Source organism: Rhipicephalus microplus, chromosome 2 (genome assembly GCF_043290135.1).
Source record: "Rhipicephalus microplus isolate Deutch F79 chromosome 2, USDA_Rmic, whole genome shotgun sequence".
In the NCBI taxonomy this organism is placed as follows: Eukaryota; Metazoa; Arthropoda; class Arachnida; order Ixodida; family Ixodidae; genus Rhipicephalus; species Rhipicephalus microplus.
This window is the reverse complement of record NC_134701.1, coordinates 91,051,765-91,068,001: the sequence shown is the minus strand read 5'-3', so window position 1 is coordinate 91,068,001 and position 16,237 is coordinate 91,051,765. Positions and strand designations below refer to the sequence as shown.

At 43.4% G+C, this 16,237-nt stretch overlaps 1 protein-coding gene across 2 annotated transcripts in view; it reads right to left on the bottom strand.

The window, feature by feature from the left end:
• LOC119169444 (carboxypeptidase inhibitor SmCI) overlaps window positions 1–15,182 on the bottom strand; it is a 39,856-nt gene extending 24,674 nt beyond the window's left edge. For both annotated transcript variants that reach the window (XM_037420510.2, XM_075886627.1), the window contains exons 1-5: window positions 15,035–15,182; window positions 10,698–10,853; window positions 5,327–5,494; window positions 4,488–4,688; window positions 71–116 (exon numbers count right to left, since the gene is read on the bottom strand). In XM_037420510.2, coding sequence (XP_037276407.2) covers window positions 71–116; window positions 4,488–4,688; window positions 5,327–5,494; window positions 10,698–10,853; window positions 15,035–15,179 — 716 coding nt within the window. In that variant the 5' untranslated portion in view covers window positions 15,180–15,182. The remainder of the gene's footprint in view (window positions 1–70; window positions 117–4,487; window positions 4,689–5,326; window positions 5,495–10,697; window positions 10,854–15,034) is intronic.
• Window positions 15,183–16,237: the final 1,055 nt, after the last annotated feature.

Below are 16,237 nucleotides of genomic sequence, written 5' to 3'. Positions count from 1 at the left end.
AAAACTTCTCATTTTAATGCTATGGGCATGTTGCGAACTGTAGGCTTAGATGCAAGACGTTAGGACTTACCCTGTTCCTACTTCTGTGTCGTCGACTGTGGGACCTTTTCCGCGCGCTGAAAAGAGGAACACGACGAATAATAGAGTGAAATATAGCTGTGACAATTCATTGTTTGAACATTTCTTGTGATTGCTGTGACTGCAATATGCGAACAGTTGCTCAGTTTTGTGGAGTTTCGCGGAATATAGTGCATCAATCAATGAAGCTCTACGATATGATTACATGTAGTGTGTCAGTTAGGCTGTTGTTATTGCAGTATACTTGAATCCACATTACTCGTGCTGCATGTTATGTCTATGCAACGATCTAAAATGCACCTAAATGTGCAACTAGTGGTCTTTTTTTTTTGTAAGATAGGAATATTCTAGAAATGGAGCTTCAGAGGTTGGAGTAAAAATAGTTGAAAATCTTTTAGTACATCAATCGCACTGTTTCTTTGTTTGTGGAGTAAAGAAGTAAGCTTGTGAAGTGCATGCAAGACATGCTAGTATTCTGCTGTATATTTCACGATGACACGAATTAATTAGACAAGACTGATCACAATCAGATGAGAAAAGAAAAAGCAGACAACGCGCCCAACCTGTGACTCGATGGACCCAATCATAAGAGTGCAGTGATTTCGAAGAAATGAACAGTCTTTAGATTGGAGGCAGTTTAACAGGCAACCAAACGTGTATGCAATTGGTACATTGTTCATCGGTATGATAACATGAAGATCGACTTGGTCAATCATCGAAATTTCAAGGATATGTCTCGAGCCGTTTCTTGTCATCATTTACTTAAATTGGTTTTATCCTGCTTTCAACCGTTATCTTGCTTTAAAGTTTCGCAGTTTTATTCGAGTGTAATCTTATGCCCACCCGCTGTGGTAGATCTCGAAATCAGACAAGTGGTATCGTTAATATTGAAATACACAAAAAATAAATAAATAAACAGAGGCCGATCATACCAGTGATGAAAATTTGAGGCCTATTGTCGTTATGCACAATTCTTTATAGGACCAACCCGTCCAGCCACTGCTTCTCAATTCCTGTCAACAAATTACCTACAGATGTCGCGGAAAATCGTCCAAGTTAACGTCATTTTAAATCCGGATCTTTGTGTTGTCTCCTCTTTATTTTTTGTGAAAGATAATTGACGATGTACCCCGTTCATGCTGTGCATTTAGCGTGAAGTAACCACATCTTATCATTCTCAGGGCAAAGCTCTTACAGCATGGCTAAAAACAGCATGACAGCATGGCTCTGCAGTTACCATGCAATCGGCTAGGTTTATCGGCACAACTTCTGTCGCAATAGCCAGATCGTTTTCAAACACTGAGATATATTTCAGATGGACTTGCTGGAATGCACACGAAAGGAGAAATCAGTCACCTTCAGCCAGTAACCAATTTTTTTTTTACAGTGAAAGCTGTTGTGAAATCCGAACACGGATCCCACGTGGTGCCGTAGTTCGCCACTGCTGGTGTCCGTAATCAGTATCGAACGAAAAAAAAAACTCAGTAAATAAAACACCCACGACACAATGGAATTTGATCCGGGGTCCGCTGCGTGCCTACCCAGTATTCTACCACTGAGCCACACCAGTGCTTGGGACTTGTTTCTAAACTTGCCTTAGGCAGGCTTGATGTCGGGAAAGGAATCGCGTTAATATGAGTAAAAAAAGCGTTTGATACATCAAAGGAGCATCCAAGTGTCAAACAATGCGAATTGCGTAACGAGTGGATCGTTCGATGCTCCAACCCATTAGAAAACTTATTCTTGATCACCTATTAAATGTGGCGTATACCCACTTCAGGCATAATTCTTCATCGTCGACGGCCACTGCATAAACAATTGGCACAAAATTTCCAACAAGTGTGTAATGGATACCGCACTTCTCCAAAGAATCACGAACGATAACATATATTGAATGCTGGCCTACTACAAAGAAATTATGATCATTAATGGTGTAGTGGGTACCCAGCAGTATGCTTCTAGCACTTACCCAAAGAGTGTTATGAAAGGCTCTGAAAGGCCGCTCTTCCAGCTTTTGCAGTGACTGCTGCGCGTTTCACGCAGGCCTGGTGTTTTAAAGACGATAGTGTTTCTTGGGGACCTTCGAAGCAAAAATTTTGGTCTGTCTGTCTGTCTGTCTGTCTGTCTGTCTGTCTGTCTGTCTGTCTGTCTGTCTGTCTGTCTGTCTGACTGTCTGTCTGTCTGTCTGTCTGTCTGTCTGACTGTCTGTCTGTCTGTCTGTCTGTCTGTCTGTCTGTCTGTCTGTACATTTGTCTGTTTGTCTACCCTTTACTGCATTGGTATACTTGAAATGGTCGACCCTATCCGCAGCACCCGTCAATGTTGCTCAAGATTCGGCGTTCATACTTGTACAATTGTAAATTAAAAAGCAATTAGTGCGCATGTCTGGAGCACCATAACAACACGTATATATTCTGTGTGTGCGTCTTTTACTAGAAAAGGCATACAAAAGTAATTTTAGGGACCGTAGCGCTTATCACGCTGAGCTGACCATGCAACACTTGCACGAAAAGGCGAGTGTTTGCAACGCTTTTCTAAGACGAGACGGTGGTGGCACTTACCCGTAGGCTTAGGTTCTACACCTTATCACCGCTGAGACAGGCGCGCACACTCGCCTCAGAGCCACGCGCTGCGTTTTCCGAGAAAACTGCCAGGTGACGCTCATGCCGCACGTGTGACGTGACTTGATGTGTTCGTTCGCCTCCGCTGCACGCTCTAGGTACTCTAACGCAGCGGCTCCAGAATACCATTCACCGATTGTCTTGCGCAGAACATCGAATAAATGTTTTGTTCACTCTCTCCGCACGCAAGACTATCATCTTTCAAGAAAATTTGCAGATTACATGAAGATACGTACGGGGCCAATTTTTTAGGGGCGAAGCTCCTTATTGTGTGGCTTGTGCGTCCCTCGTAGTACGTAACCACCAGTGGCACATACTCGAAATAGGTATAACATTTGACCTCCAAGGTGGTGCCGGTGAGAGATTTCTTCTGGGCATTGTTAAACAATAAAAAATAGTGCTCAATGTACATGCTAATGGTTGCTAATGGGAAATGAGAGACAGGAGCATTTGGCTTTTAGTCAACGCGCACGCTGCGATCCCCATTAGCAGCCATTGGCATGTACATTGAGCACTATCGGACAAGAAAGGGTTGCTACATTATACTCGCTGGGTGTAACCTCCTTAGTTTTAGAAAGGTTTAGCGAGCGTTGAGCCGCAGGGCCATGAATACAATGAACTAGTACATACCATGAATGAATTCGAGGTGGTTAAATGGGGGAAGCAGATACGAAGCGCAAGCCGTAAGAAATTAAAAGCTGAATCCTCCTGTCTCTCATTTCACATTAGCAGCCACTGGCATGTACATTGAGCACTATCTGACAGGTTGCTACGTTATACTCACTGGGCGTAACCTCCTTTGTTTTAGAAAGGCTTAGCGAGCATTGGGCCGCAGTGCCATGAATACAGTGAACTAGTATATACCATGAACTCAAGGTGGTTGAAGGTGGGAAGTAGACCCGAAGCGCAAGCCGTAAGAAAGTGTGCGTGTGCCACCTCTCGTTTAGTCCTTGGAATGTCCACTGAATGGCGGTGCTTCTATATGGGGAATATACGATGAAAAGATGCGAGATGGTGGGACTTGGAGTGTTGAATAGATGGACGAACGGATACACAGACAGATTCATGGATGGATGCATGAACGGACGCAGGGGCGGATACATGAACGAACGCAGGGATGGGCGCACGAACAGACGCATGGACGGTCACACAGACGGACGCATGGACGGACGAATGCTTCACCCCACTCTCCATCATTCACTCCGTGGATATGCTGCCATTTTTTTTTCATTCCTCACCAATAGCCGTTTTTTTCGAGTTTTCTCATGGGCCATGAGAGCACGCTCTGTGAGGCATTAACGCACGAAAGCCCATGAGGAAGAAGGATAGTATACAGCTGCTACGCCTCTCAAGTACCTTTATGTGCAGCATCAGTATAAGTAACATTTAGTCCGGCACTCTGTGTCAGGAAACATTACCCACCAGTTCATTCACAACAGCCCTTATGTCACTTGTCGAGACACCCATCGTCTAAAAAGTGCCTGTATATTTGTCATGTGCTGGCAAGTGATGCAGTTACCTGACCAAGAGCTTTATCAAGCCAAGGACCTTTTTTAATCCTATGTATAATAAAACGGCTTGATTGATCGATTCATTGAATGATTGATATTCTTTTATTAAAGCACAGTTGTCTTGTGGCTATAAACTTACGATCTGTGGTGCCCGTCTCTGCACTAGCGCAGATCGTAGCACAAACCCCATTTGTCAATAAATTAGGTAGTGGTTACCGCATAGCTCCTACAACGAAAGGTATAATTGTTCAGTAGCTTGGGATACGAGATCACTTACGTGCGCAGCGCTGAAGGCAGTCTTGGATTGTCGCGAAGTTGTTGCGGTTGCCCCCACAGCCATAGTACCAAAATCCGTAGCAGCGACCGTGGTAAGGGTCGTAATAGAATCGGGCGGATCCATGCCGGTTCGGCAGAAGGCAGTAACGACCGTGGTCCGGGTGGACACGGCACCGGTTGCGTATGAGCTGAAACTGTCGACCTGTAAAAATGCAAGTTGATCTCGAATCTTCGATATTGCTATGTTCTTATCGTTGCCGTTTTTTTACAGCTTCGATAAGATTACACAGTTGTGAGCTAATGTAGTCATCTAGTGCACAAAGCATGACCATGGCATTTTAGAGAATTATCAAAAGAAGTTTTCGGCTCACTTACTAGCATCCTACATAAGGAAATAACATGAGCAGAACAGCCATCTAACTACTAAGGTCTTTAGATGGTATTATTGGACAAGATAAATCAGCGTGAGCTTCAGCAGCCTGCATTTAATTATGCTGCACCCGCGAGCCCCCCGGCCCTACCCTACAGAGGTACGTACTGAATACTAAACGTCTGCATATGCATACCAAAAAAAAAGCATAGCAGTCGGTAATCCTGTGGTCCACATTTCTACCCAAGTGACGTGCACTAAGCTTTAGCTTAGCAGGCTCTAAGCAGAAGAAGAATACTTAAGTGAAAGTGAAGAGTTCCAGCAAGTTTCATACGGGGGCACAAGAAGAGAGGAACGTCCTGTGCGTTTCTCTCTACTTGTGCTCCCCTCTAAAACTTGCTGGAATCCTTTTTTTTTTCACATCATGTACCAACTGGTCCAGAAAACCACACCGCTAAAAAAATACTTACGTTTTATGCATGTTTCTTGGCACTCCGCCATAGTCGGAAAGTTATTGCCCAGATACGTGCACTGTTCTCCTCGCAAGCATTTTCTCGTCTTCGGGTCATAGTAAAATACTGCATGAGCTGCAACTTTTAAACAGGACGACAAGGGACGTGGAGCATCGCATACTGCCACTGAAATGTAAAACAAAATTCACTGCTGTTTCCAAAAAGTACTTATATAGAAACGAGGCCGTTGAACTGTAAAAGTGTATGATCGACTTCTTTTCTTACGGAGGAATCTTGCTTTAAAGGACAATAAAATCTTTTCACAACTTACTTCATAGGGAAAGATCATGTATGACAACGTATAAAGCGACAATGCTATCAACAGCAGTGTCCTACTTACCGAGAAATAAAATAAATGCACGACAACTCATGTGCTACGCGTATGACATTCGCAAAATGATCTCTGCGACGTGAGATGTCCTGCCTACAATAAACACCAGTAATCAGACTAGCTGCACTAAATAAAGAACCTTCCGAACATGATTGATATGTGGGGTTTATTGTTCAAAAACCACCATATGATTATGAGAGATACCTTCCGAACATTAAGAGACGTAATGAAATGCTGTTTCTTCGTTTCTGTTTGAATCATGGAAAAGAGTTCCACTGGACGTTACTATGGGCAATGGTGCGAGTGTTTCAAAAGTTCAATTTTCGTCTGGTTAAACTAGACAGATCGTGTCATCTAGCGGGGCCCAGTTGAACCAAACACATCTGCCATCTCGGAGGCCATGGCAGAAAATTTTTCAATTGCTGTTGTTGCTGCTGTGGCACCCGCTACTTTCGTTCTACTGCTATAGTGTCCGCGGACACGCAGCAAAGCCGAGCAACGTTGTGCACGGCAGCGGTGACGTGAGACGTTCCTTTTCAGGCGGGTAATTTGAAGTGCGCGAACCCGATGCGGACCACTGAATCGTGATTTATTTCAAAATAAGTACTTGCTTGGCACAAAAGTAACACTACGAGATTTCACGACTGCTATTTTAACAATTAACGTTGACTTAATGGTAGCATTTTATGTCGCTTCAAGAAACAGGAAGCCTCTCTTAGAACTGATCAGAGCTGTCTTGATTTTCTTCGCAAGGATAGGATAATTGGAAGCTCAAGAAGTTAAAACCATGCCAAAGTCGACACATTTGACAACAAGTGCAAGGCGACTCTGAAGATAGCCTGGTAGAATCATGTCGAGTTAGCAAGGTGTAAATTTCGTAAGTACCGCATTCACTAAATTTTATTTGATTTTACCGTTTTGCCTGAATTTGAAATCAGAAGTTTGGAGGTCGACTTACAGTCGTCGCCGAAACGAAAAATTGGGTACGCTGAGGCATGGTAACGACATTATGCTTACAGTCCTGTTCTACTTATACCATATTGCGTTTTCTCGCATTCAAGCAGCACCGTCAGCAACGAATCGCGGAAAATGTTCTACACAAAAATCCCCATGTTCCGTTGCGAAGCTAGCTTTTTTGCATAGCTGTGAAGCACTGTCGAGAAACCATCTTTTACAAACTAAAAGTTTAGTCAATGAAATGCTCTCGAGCCTTTTTTTGCCGTGCGATTTTCGAGAGGTCGACCTACGTTCGAACTGACTTGTAATTATGTAAATATGGTACAGATGTCAGGGATATAATTGGTGATCTTTGTAACGTGCAATACGAACGAACCGTGAAAATTCAGATCATTATTTAACCTTATGTAGAGAGTGAGATGCGCGAACGCAATTGTATCCTGTCATTCAATGAACTAACTGCACTGACTTAATAATAAATATGCAGCAAGGTTCAACTTTCTTAATTTTGCGTCAAAGTACAATCCTAAAAAAGCAAACTTAGGGAAAATGCGGTACGATGAAACAGGCCGTGGGCCGCGGTTTGTTCGTTCAAGTACCACGAAAAGCAATTTTGTAGGATTCCTTTCAAACTCTCCTGTTATCGCATTCCTAATATTTTTAAGCTGACTTGACGTGTTAAAAAAAACATCCGCCCTTGAACAACTTCATTTTTCGGAACTGCCCTTGCAATAGGTTTGAAGATTGAAGTTTGAAGTTTATTGAAGAGCAAACATACATATAAATGAAGAGATACGCGGAGCACATGAGGAGGTCCCAGAGTAAAAACTGCCGGGGGGACCTCCTAACACATTGTGAATAGGATGATGCATAATATGCAACAGGTAATTGGCGTTGTGACAAAGTTCTAAATGACCCGCAGGTCGCGGGTTCCATTCCCGGCTGCGGCGGCTGCATTTCCGATGGAGGCGGAAATGTTGTAGGCCCGTGTACTCAGATTTGGGTGCACGTTAAAGAACCCCAGGTGGTCAAAATTTCCGGAGCCCTCCACTACGGCGTCTCTCATAATCAAATGGTGGTTTTGGGACGTTAAACCCCACAAATCAATCAATCAAAGTTTAAATACAGTGTGTAGCGCGAACAAAATGAACAAAAACACTTACCCAATTTTCAAAAATACGAAGATAAACAACAAGTCTACAATAATTAGAAGAGCAGACTAAACCATACATAAAACTACGTTTTCTTTAGAGGTGGTGTACATCCCAAATTACACTATAGGAGTAGCGACACTATTATTACACATGTAGCGTGCAATTCATCAAAGCAGTGCAAAACAAGCAGAAAGCAAAAAAAATGAACCAATTTCAATTTCCCAATTGCACCTATATTTAACATGTTCTAGTTAGTTCAGTGATTAAGTGTATTTTGGTTCGTCGGCAAAATGAGCTTGTCGTGCAAGATTGTATAATTTCAGAAGGAATTGAGTTTCACGCAGACACACCAGCAAATTTAGCAGTCATTAAGTTTGTGCGAGCTTTAGGTAAATGGAAATTCTCACACACAGAGAGCCGGGTTCTACTATTATTAGTCGAAAATTCAGGTGAGAAACTTTCTATGCACGCATCGTGATGAATAGGGCGAAACATGATAACTGCTGATTTCAAAGTAAATAATTCGTTAAGGAGAAGTATGTTTAGGTCAACGTATGGGGGGATGGAGCGACAAAGGTACGGACTGAACGTCATTAACCGCACCGCTTGGTTTTGGAGGCGTCGTAGATTATCCAGATGTGTGTTGTGCGTGTTTCCCCAAGATGATAAGCAATATGAAATGTGGCTGTGAATGTCAGAATAGTATAGTGACAGGATAACATGTGGTGGAAAGTATGGTCGTGCTTTCAGAATGACATGAATACCGAAAGAAATCTTTTTAAGAAGAGACTGCGCATGAGCATGGAACTTTAGATATTTATCCAAGATGACGCCTAGAAACCGAGTGCTATCAGAAGCAGGTATTGTGTGATGATTTATTACAATCAAAATAGGCAAGGTAACCATTTTCTGTTGCGAATAAAATCCCATAAACGTTGTTTTTGTAGCATTCATTTGCATTTGATTATTCAAGCACGGCTGGTGAATGCTAATAAGGTCCTTATTTAGTGCATTTTGAAGTGCAATCGAATTGCTGCTGGACGTGAATATAGTCGTATCATCCACATATAGGAAACATTTAGAGCTTTGAAGCACACTAGGCAAATCATTAATAAATTACAAGAAAAGTATAGGACCCAGAATTGAACGCTGAGGAACAATCCTGTTAACTATTTTTGCGGAAGAAACGTGACCGTTAATTTGCACGATTTGACGTCAATCGTTTAAATAACACCCAATGAGTTCAAGGAGAGGGCCAGAAATACCAAAGAATTCAGGTTTGTGAAGCAGAATTGAGTGGTAATTGTATCAAATGCTTTAGAAAGGTCAATAAAAACAGCACTAAAATTAAACCCTCGTGAATGGCTTCTTTAATTTGACCAGTAAGATAAAGTAGTGCAAGCTCTGTGGAATAACCGGGTCGAAAACCAAACTGGCGTGAAGTTAATAGGTTAAATTTAGTTAAGGAAGACATGGGTCTTGAGTACAAGAATTTTTCCACTGTTTTACTAAAAAATGGTAAAACACATATGGGCCGGTAATTGTGAATACATTCACGAGTGCTTTTTTTTTTGAAAATGGGGTTATTCTTTCTTTCTTAAGCAAGTTCGGAAACGTACCACCTTTAAACAGTTTGTTGATAATTTCTGCTAGAATAGGGGATACTTCTTTTGGTATTACTTTTATTCTAGATAGATGGATGGAATCTAATCCTGGGCCAGTTGTTTTTAGCGATGAAATGAGCTGAAAAACTTCATCTGCCGATGTGGGGCACAAATAGAAAGACCGATCACAACGCGGTACAGGAAGCAATGGCACATCTGTTTGCGAGTGAGCAGGATCACCAAAATGGTCGCAAAACGCATTCGCTGGGGATCAGTGTAGGTGTTGCCAGTTTTTGTTATTTTCTTCACAGAGGGTTGGTTGTCATCGCTATTGAGAATATGCGAGTATTAAAGATTACGCTTACAAACCAACTGTTTTTGCTGTTTGATTCACACTTTGTTCAAAAAGTCACGACAGAAAATAGTTAGAGATCTTCCTTTTTTGTAGAAATACAGTAAAAGATCGTTAATTAGGATTGCATGGGACCGAGAAAAATGTTGAAATCCACTGAATGCTGAATTTTGCAACGTATCAAGAAAATAATAATTATCTATTACAATAATGCACAAACGAGCACATTCACCACGCAGTTTTGAAGGCACGTGCGTGGGCTTCGTTTAGAGTCAAAATGAAACTGCCGAGCACCTCATTTGCATCTGAGTAAACCTGGCTGGCTGAGGCATAATGAATTGCGACTGCGCAGTTCCGAAGATGTTTGATGAAAACGAAACTACTGTGTGTGGCAGCTTTTACTCTAATTGTCATCGACATGACCATTGATAGCACCCCGGAGTCCCCTGCGCCGAGTAAAAACGAAAACGAAACAATTGAGCTAGCCACAACCGCTGAAGCCTAGGTGGTGGCCATCCCCCCTGTACCTAATGATGTATGCATGCGCAGTTAAACGCGGGAGCCATGGTAGTAGCTCAGTTGATGGAGCATCGGACGCGTTATTCAAGGTAGCAGGTTTGGTTCCTTGTCGCGGCAAGTTATCTATTCATTCACTTTTCCTTCTTCACATTTAGGTTGCATTTACTGCTAGTAACATACCCGCTACTTTCCTTGGCTTTTATACTGTAAGTTCGCATCAACGTGGCTGCATGAGTTTCATTGGACCAATGATTCCAATGTGAAATGTGGCTAGCGCCACGGTTATGCTTAGTTAGGCGTTGGCGCGACAAACATTTCGTAAAGTTCGGATGCGCGCAATTTGTATTGGATAGCCACCCGCAAGGATTCATGCTTGCTGATCAAGCTAATTCACAAGCCTGATTACACTTACCACTGCGGCAGCGTCCATCGCATTCGTCCGGTGACGTGAAGGGCCCTTTTCCATCGCAGGTTCGTTCACACGTTCGAGACTTGTCATCGAATTGCCACGTTGGCCTAAAGCATAGGAAGTAGTTTACGCTTTTCTGCTCTGTAAAACATCGTTGGTCTACAAAAAAAAAGGGGGTGGGGAAGGGGGTGGCTTAGAGAAAACGATAGAATAAGTAAGTTATTTGGCAGGATTTTTCCAAAATAGTATTCATCAGATTAGACAAAGGCGTGGTTTTTTCCACATACCATGAATATGCATTTCAGGGAGCCGTTCTGTAGAGTGTATACTCCAGTGGACACTTTCATTAGTGCCCGAGGCCACCTTTTCACGGAAGCAAACAAACAAATTGAATGTGCCCTTCCACAAACACAGGAAATTAGCACCCTTATCTTTAGTGTACTTTTTGGGCAGGACGGTAAATATCATGGCTCTATTCTGTTAAGAAACATCAATTACTAGAAAACACGCTACACCCAGAACAAACTGTAGTGGAATACAATCAGCTTCAAGAGTTCATTTTTGAGGAAGGTTAGTTTTGGATTCATCTAACATCATTGCACGAGGTGCCACACCATGAGAATCTCGCAACGAGTGGGTTGTGTAAAGGCCCACCGATTACAAATCGCTCAGGCATAATTAACCATATTCATCAGGAACAACATCAATAAGATGTGCAGCTGAACGTTACGAATGCGTAGTGAGTACTTTGTGATTGCCGATATTATGACATTGAGAGGTTTTCCTAACTGCGCTTGCGATATAAATGCATTCTAAAGTCGGCGACGACATGAGAATAAACGCAGGCTTCGTTCGTAAAACGGCGTGTGCTAGTCAATCACATACGTGAGACGGTCGAGCAAGCTGGTTTTCTTACCAACCCTAAATGTCTCTCTCCGCTGACGAGAGCAACGGGCAAATCTAAAACTAAAGGTCTCACCGACGAACCAAGTCTCGACGTTGCTAGCTATACCTTGCAGTGCGCCGCGAAAATTCCAGAAATCGCCCAGTGGCGTGTCATGAACCAGCAGATAGATGGTCGACTGCCGTTGCTATAGAGTAACAGTTTTCATCAGCATGACATAGAATGCCAACCTGCAGTTTTTTTTAGATCAGGACATCGATGCGCTGACATGGGCTCAGCGAAAGCTTATTCGACGTCACTTCAAGCCATACAAAATGCCATAGAAAAAATATTGACTCCGTATCTGCATCGTACACTGAAAATGTCGTCCAAAGACGATAGTCTTGCGTTTGGAGAGAGTGAATAAATCGTTTATTTGATGTTCTGTGCAAGAAAATTGATGAATGGCATTCTGAAGGCGCTGCGTTAGAGTGCCCCGAGCGTGCAGCGGAGGTGAACGAGCACATCGAGACATGTCACGCGTGAGACATGAGCGCTATCTGGCAGTTATCTTGGAAAATAAAGCGCGCAGCGTGCGCGCCTGTCTTGGAGGCGATAAGGTGTAGAACGCAAGGTGACGGGTAGGTGTGTCACCTTTTCGTCTTAGCAAAGCGTTGGAAACACTTCCTTTTTCGCGCAAGCGTTGCACGGTCAGCACAGCATGATAAACGCTACGGTCCTTAAAATTACTTACGTGTGCCTTTTTTAGTGTAAAGGCACACATACAGAATATTGACGTGTTGTTATGGGGCCTGAAATGTGCGCGATACTCGCTTTCCATTTGACAATCGCACAAGTATGAACGCTAGAGCTTGAGCAATATTGGTGGGCACTGTGGATGGGGTCCGCCGTTTGGGGTATCGTTCAGTGTCGTTTGGGGTACCGTTAAGGGCGGACAAACAGACAAACGTACAGACAGACAGAAAGACAGACAAACAGACGGACGGACGGATGGACGGATGGACGAACGAACGAACGAACGAACGAACAGCCAGACAGACAGACAGACAGACAGACAGACAGACAGACAGACAGACAGACAGACAGACAGACAGACAGACAGACAGACAGACAGACAGACAGACAGACAGACAGACAGACCAAAGTTTTTGCGTCAAAGGTCCCCAAGAAACACTATCGTCTTTGAAAGAGCCTCGTAATCGAGTGGTCTTTGCCCGCTGCACTACGAGGTTGTTCCGGATTACGTTGCGAACTCTCTTGCGGCACCACAAATGACTTGATGTCGTACGCGTCGGGCACGTTAGGTCATTTCCGACTCCATAGCCACTCCAGAGACGCCTAAGTGAACCTAAAAAGTTCGCTTTTTCCGGTATTTAGTATTGTTCTTTGCATGCCCATATCTTTTCCCCCAAACCGATGGTTTATTTTAGGCATCGGGAGGAGAGGGGCAACTGCATGTCTGCCTTCTCTTGTATTGTTATCTAACCAACCTGTCGACGTGAAAATATTACCTCACAAAAACCACCGCTGAATGTGTGGAAACAATCGCCGTTACTTTAGAACATTTTGAAAAGAGTACTGTGCACCCGACGCGAACAATAGAGTTAATTCTGGATCTACCCCGGCCACTGAAGATGACGCTGGTATCTTCTATGTCACAGTAATGATTCGTCACAATAATTATTCTACTGAACTTTCTGTTCCTGATGATATTGAGCCAGTATGAATTAAAACATCTTTTAATGATGTCTAAGCCATCGCAGCCAGCGCGCGGCAGTCATAAAATCAGCTCCGAATTGTTGGTACAGCGAAGAGGGTAGAAACGAGAGTTTTTTGCCGAGTATCTTAAGCATCGCACGGGTGGGGGACAGTTTTTGCAACGTTTTCACTGACAGCAAGACAGTTTTTGCAACGTTTTCACTAACAGTCGTTTAACAAGTGAAGGCGACTCGTACGCTTCACGCACAAGTCACATTCATGCAACGAGCTTCATCTCAGCTAATTGCGCGCGTCTACATTTCGTCAAGTGCGCTGTTATGTTTGTTATGTGTCTGTAACGGCACACAATGAATTAGAAGCAAGTGTGCGTCATCGGTTCATTCTGAGAAGGGAACCAGTGCTAAAGCATCTTTGTTTCATGTTGTTTCGTCTTGTCTTCTTGAGGCCCCGCTGCGATGGTCTAGTGGCTAAGGTACTCGGCTGCTGACCGCAGGTCGCGGGATCAAATCCCGGCTGCGGCGGCTGCATTTTCGTTGGAGGCGGAAATGTTGTAGGCCCGTGTGCTCAGATTTAGGTGTACGTTAAAGACCCCAAGGTGGTCAAAATTACTGGAGCCCTCCACTACGGCGTCTCTCATAATCATATGGTGGTTTTGGGATGTTAAACCCCACATATAAATCAATCAATCAATTCTCTTCTGGAGTGTGACAAGCTGCCGCTTAGTGAAATGACTTACGCATGACTGCGAACGTTTTTTAAGGATTCGATGTGCTCGGCACATAAAACTGTGCTCTCGAACAGTACACGACCCAACGCTGAGGTCGTGTACTTTTTTGCGTTTCATGTCTTGTGTACACTTACCATCAAGAGTAGGTTCCAAAGAGCCCGATTGGCTGCATTACTTTAAGAACGATAAGCAGGTCACAATATAGTACATTTACATCAATTAGTGCGAATAATGCACGCGACGACATACCAACCAACGAAACGACCATGCATGAGACAACCAATAAACTATTACATTCCTTATTTGTCGTTCAAGGCGCAATAAAAGACTGACATCCCAATAAAGGTAATTAAACTGGTTAAAGAATGTCTCAGTGCTTCTGGTAATGATTTTAGACCTTATCTTGATGGTACTTTTTCAGTCGTCAACTTATAATGCCCACGACATCACAAGTACGATGGAGGCAAAAAGAAGGGACACGGGTTCGCGGAAGAGCAACGTATTTGGTAAATAAAAACAGGTGTACACTTTTGAAATGCAGTCACCCGTGATGGCCGGTCAACATTAAATTGCGCTTGAGTAAAACAACACAGGCCAGAGTTGCATAAAATGAAGCGATAAGCGTAATATTTCGAGGTAGCATGATGGAAGCGGATGCACGAAAGGTTCTCGATTATCGCAATCTGTCTGCCTTGTGAATGAACTGTACGTAGATGTTGCATTGTGGCCATTTGGGAGTAAACTTAGCCGCGAGTAGTAGAATTGTGGTACAGATATGAGCGATATTGATGACCACTGAAATAACAAAGCCGCAAGCGAAGCTAATTGGTAATCATTACGGCAAGTGATGCAACGTTTTTGCCTACTCATTTCATGCTTTATGTGACATGGCATGTATACCGTCTTGATAAACGAAAAAAAAAAAAAACTCAAACTATAATAAACCACGAGTAAATTGTGACCAATCAGTCCAAAGCTTATGTGACGTACCATTTTTTGAGGAGCTCACAACCGCGTTCAGCCCGAGCAACACAAAGCAAGGTACATGCATAGAAATTTTCATCCTTCCTAATAAGAGGCTGCCGAAGGTAGTGCAAATACCGATTTTTCTTGTAAACCGAGGTAAACAATACATACGTTCTCGTAGATAGTTTTCAGAATCATGTGTCAGCGCAAGCATTCCACTGTTTCTAACTTCATCTCTGTTTCGAATACAATGGTCATTGTTCCTGCGCGAAGGGGAAAAAAACCAAGACATAGATATACAAACGTTGCTTGGTCATGTACAGCCGCAACGCTCTCAAATATCTGATAAATATAGGGCGATATTTTGTTAGCTGGACCGTAACACACTTTGGCAATACCTTGTAGGAAAAATGCACCAAGATGGAGGAGTTCTGCATCGTCATGTTACCCGAGAAGCGTGACAATGAAATGAACTTGGGGAAACAGCAGGTGCGCAAGTGGTACTTAGCACAATGCCAACAATAAGAACGCTACTCGGCCAGGACCCGATGTCTGTATTATAATTTTCAGCTTCAACAACAGCTGTTCATTTGTGTATGTAACTGGTTAGCCGACACGCAGCCTTAGAAGACTTGAGGCTGTTGGAGCTGTCGGTTCATCGTCCTGAAGGGGGACTATAATTCCGGAACTGGGAGTGTAGGAAGAGTCAACTTCAGCCTCACGTCCTCGAACTGCGCTCCTTTCTGCGAAAAGCCGCAAGCCATAGTGTATAAAAATGCAATACCGTCAGAAGGATGGGCCGCGTTAAATCTAATTGGAGGGCTAACGAGACTCAGACTAAATTAACGGCCTCCAACACTCGCGTGACCAAAAGCGGGTGTCCGGTGACCGGCGCTCACCACATTGAAGCGCATCTCGTTCCTCTTAATATGTAGTGTCGGAAGCTGTGGGACCTTTCTCACGTCCAATTTGCGTTGCAAAAAAAAAAAAAGAACCACATACAGAAAGCGCGCTGCTCGTCAAGCTCCGGGCAATCAGTGGTGGCTGAAATGGATCATCCATTGAATGCGCGTTTCGAGCATGGAGTTTCCTAAAATTAACTAGAGGGGACTCTGGAGCTGCGATCGTTCACATTGTGGGTATAAGAGGGAAAAGAAGAGAAAAGTGAGCCCCGTAACTGTCTGCATCAGCGTGCGACACCTCAACAGTAGCTCACAAGGGATGGGG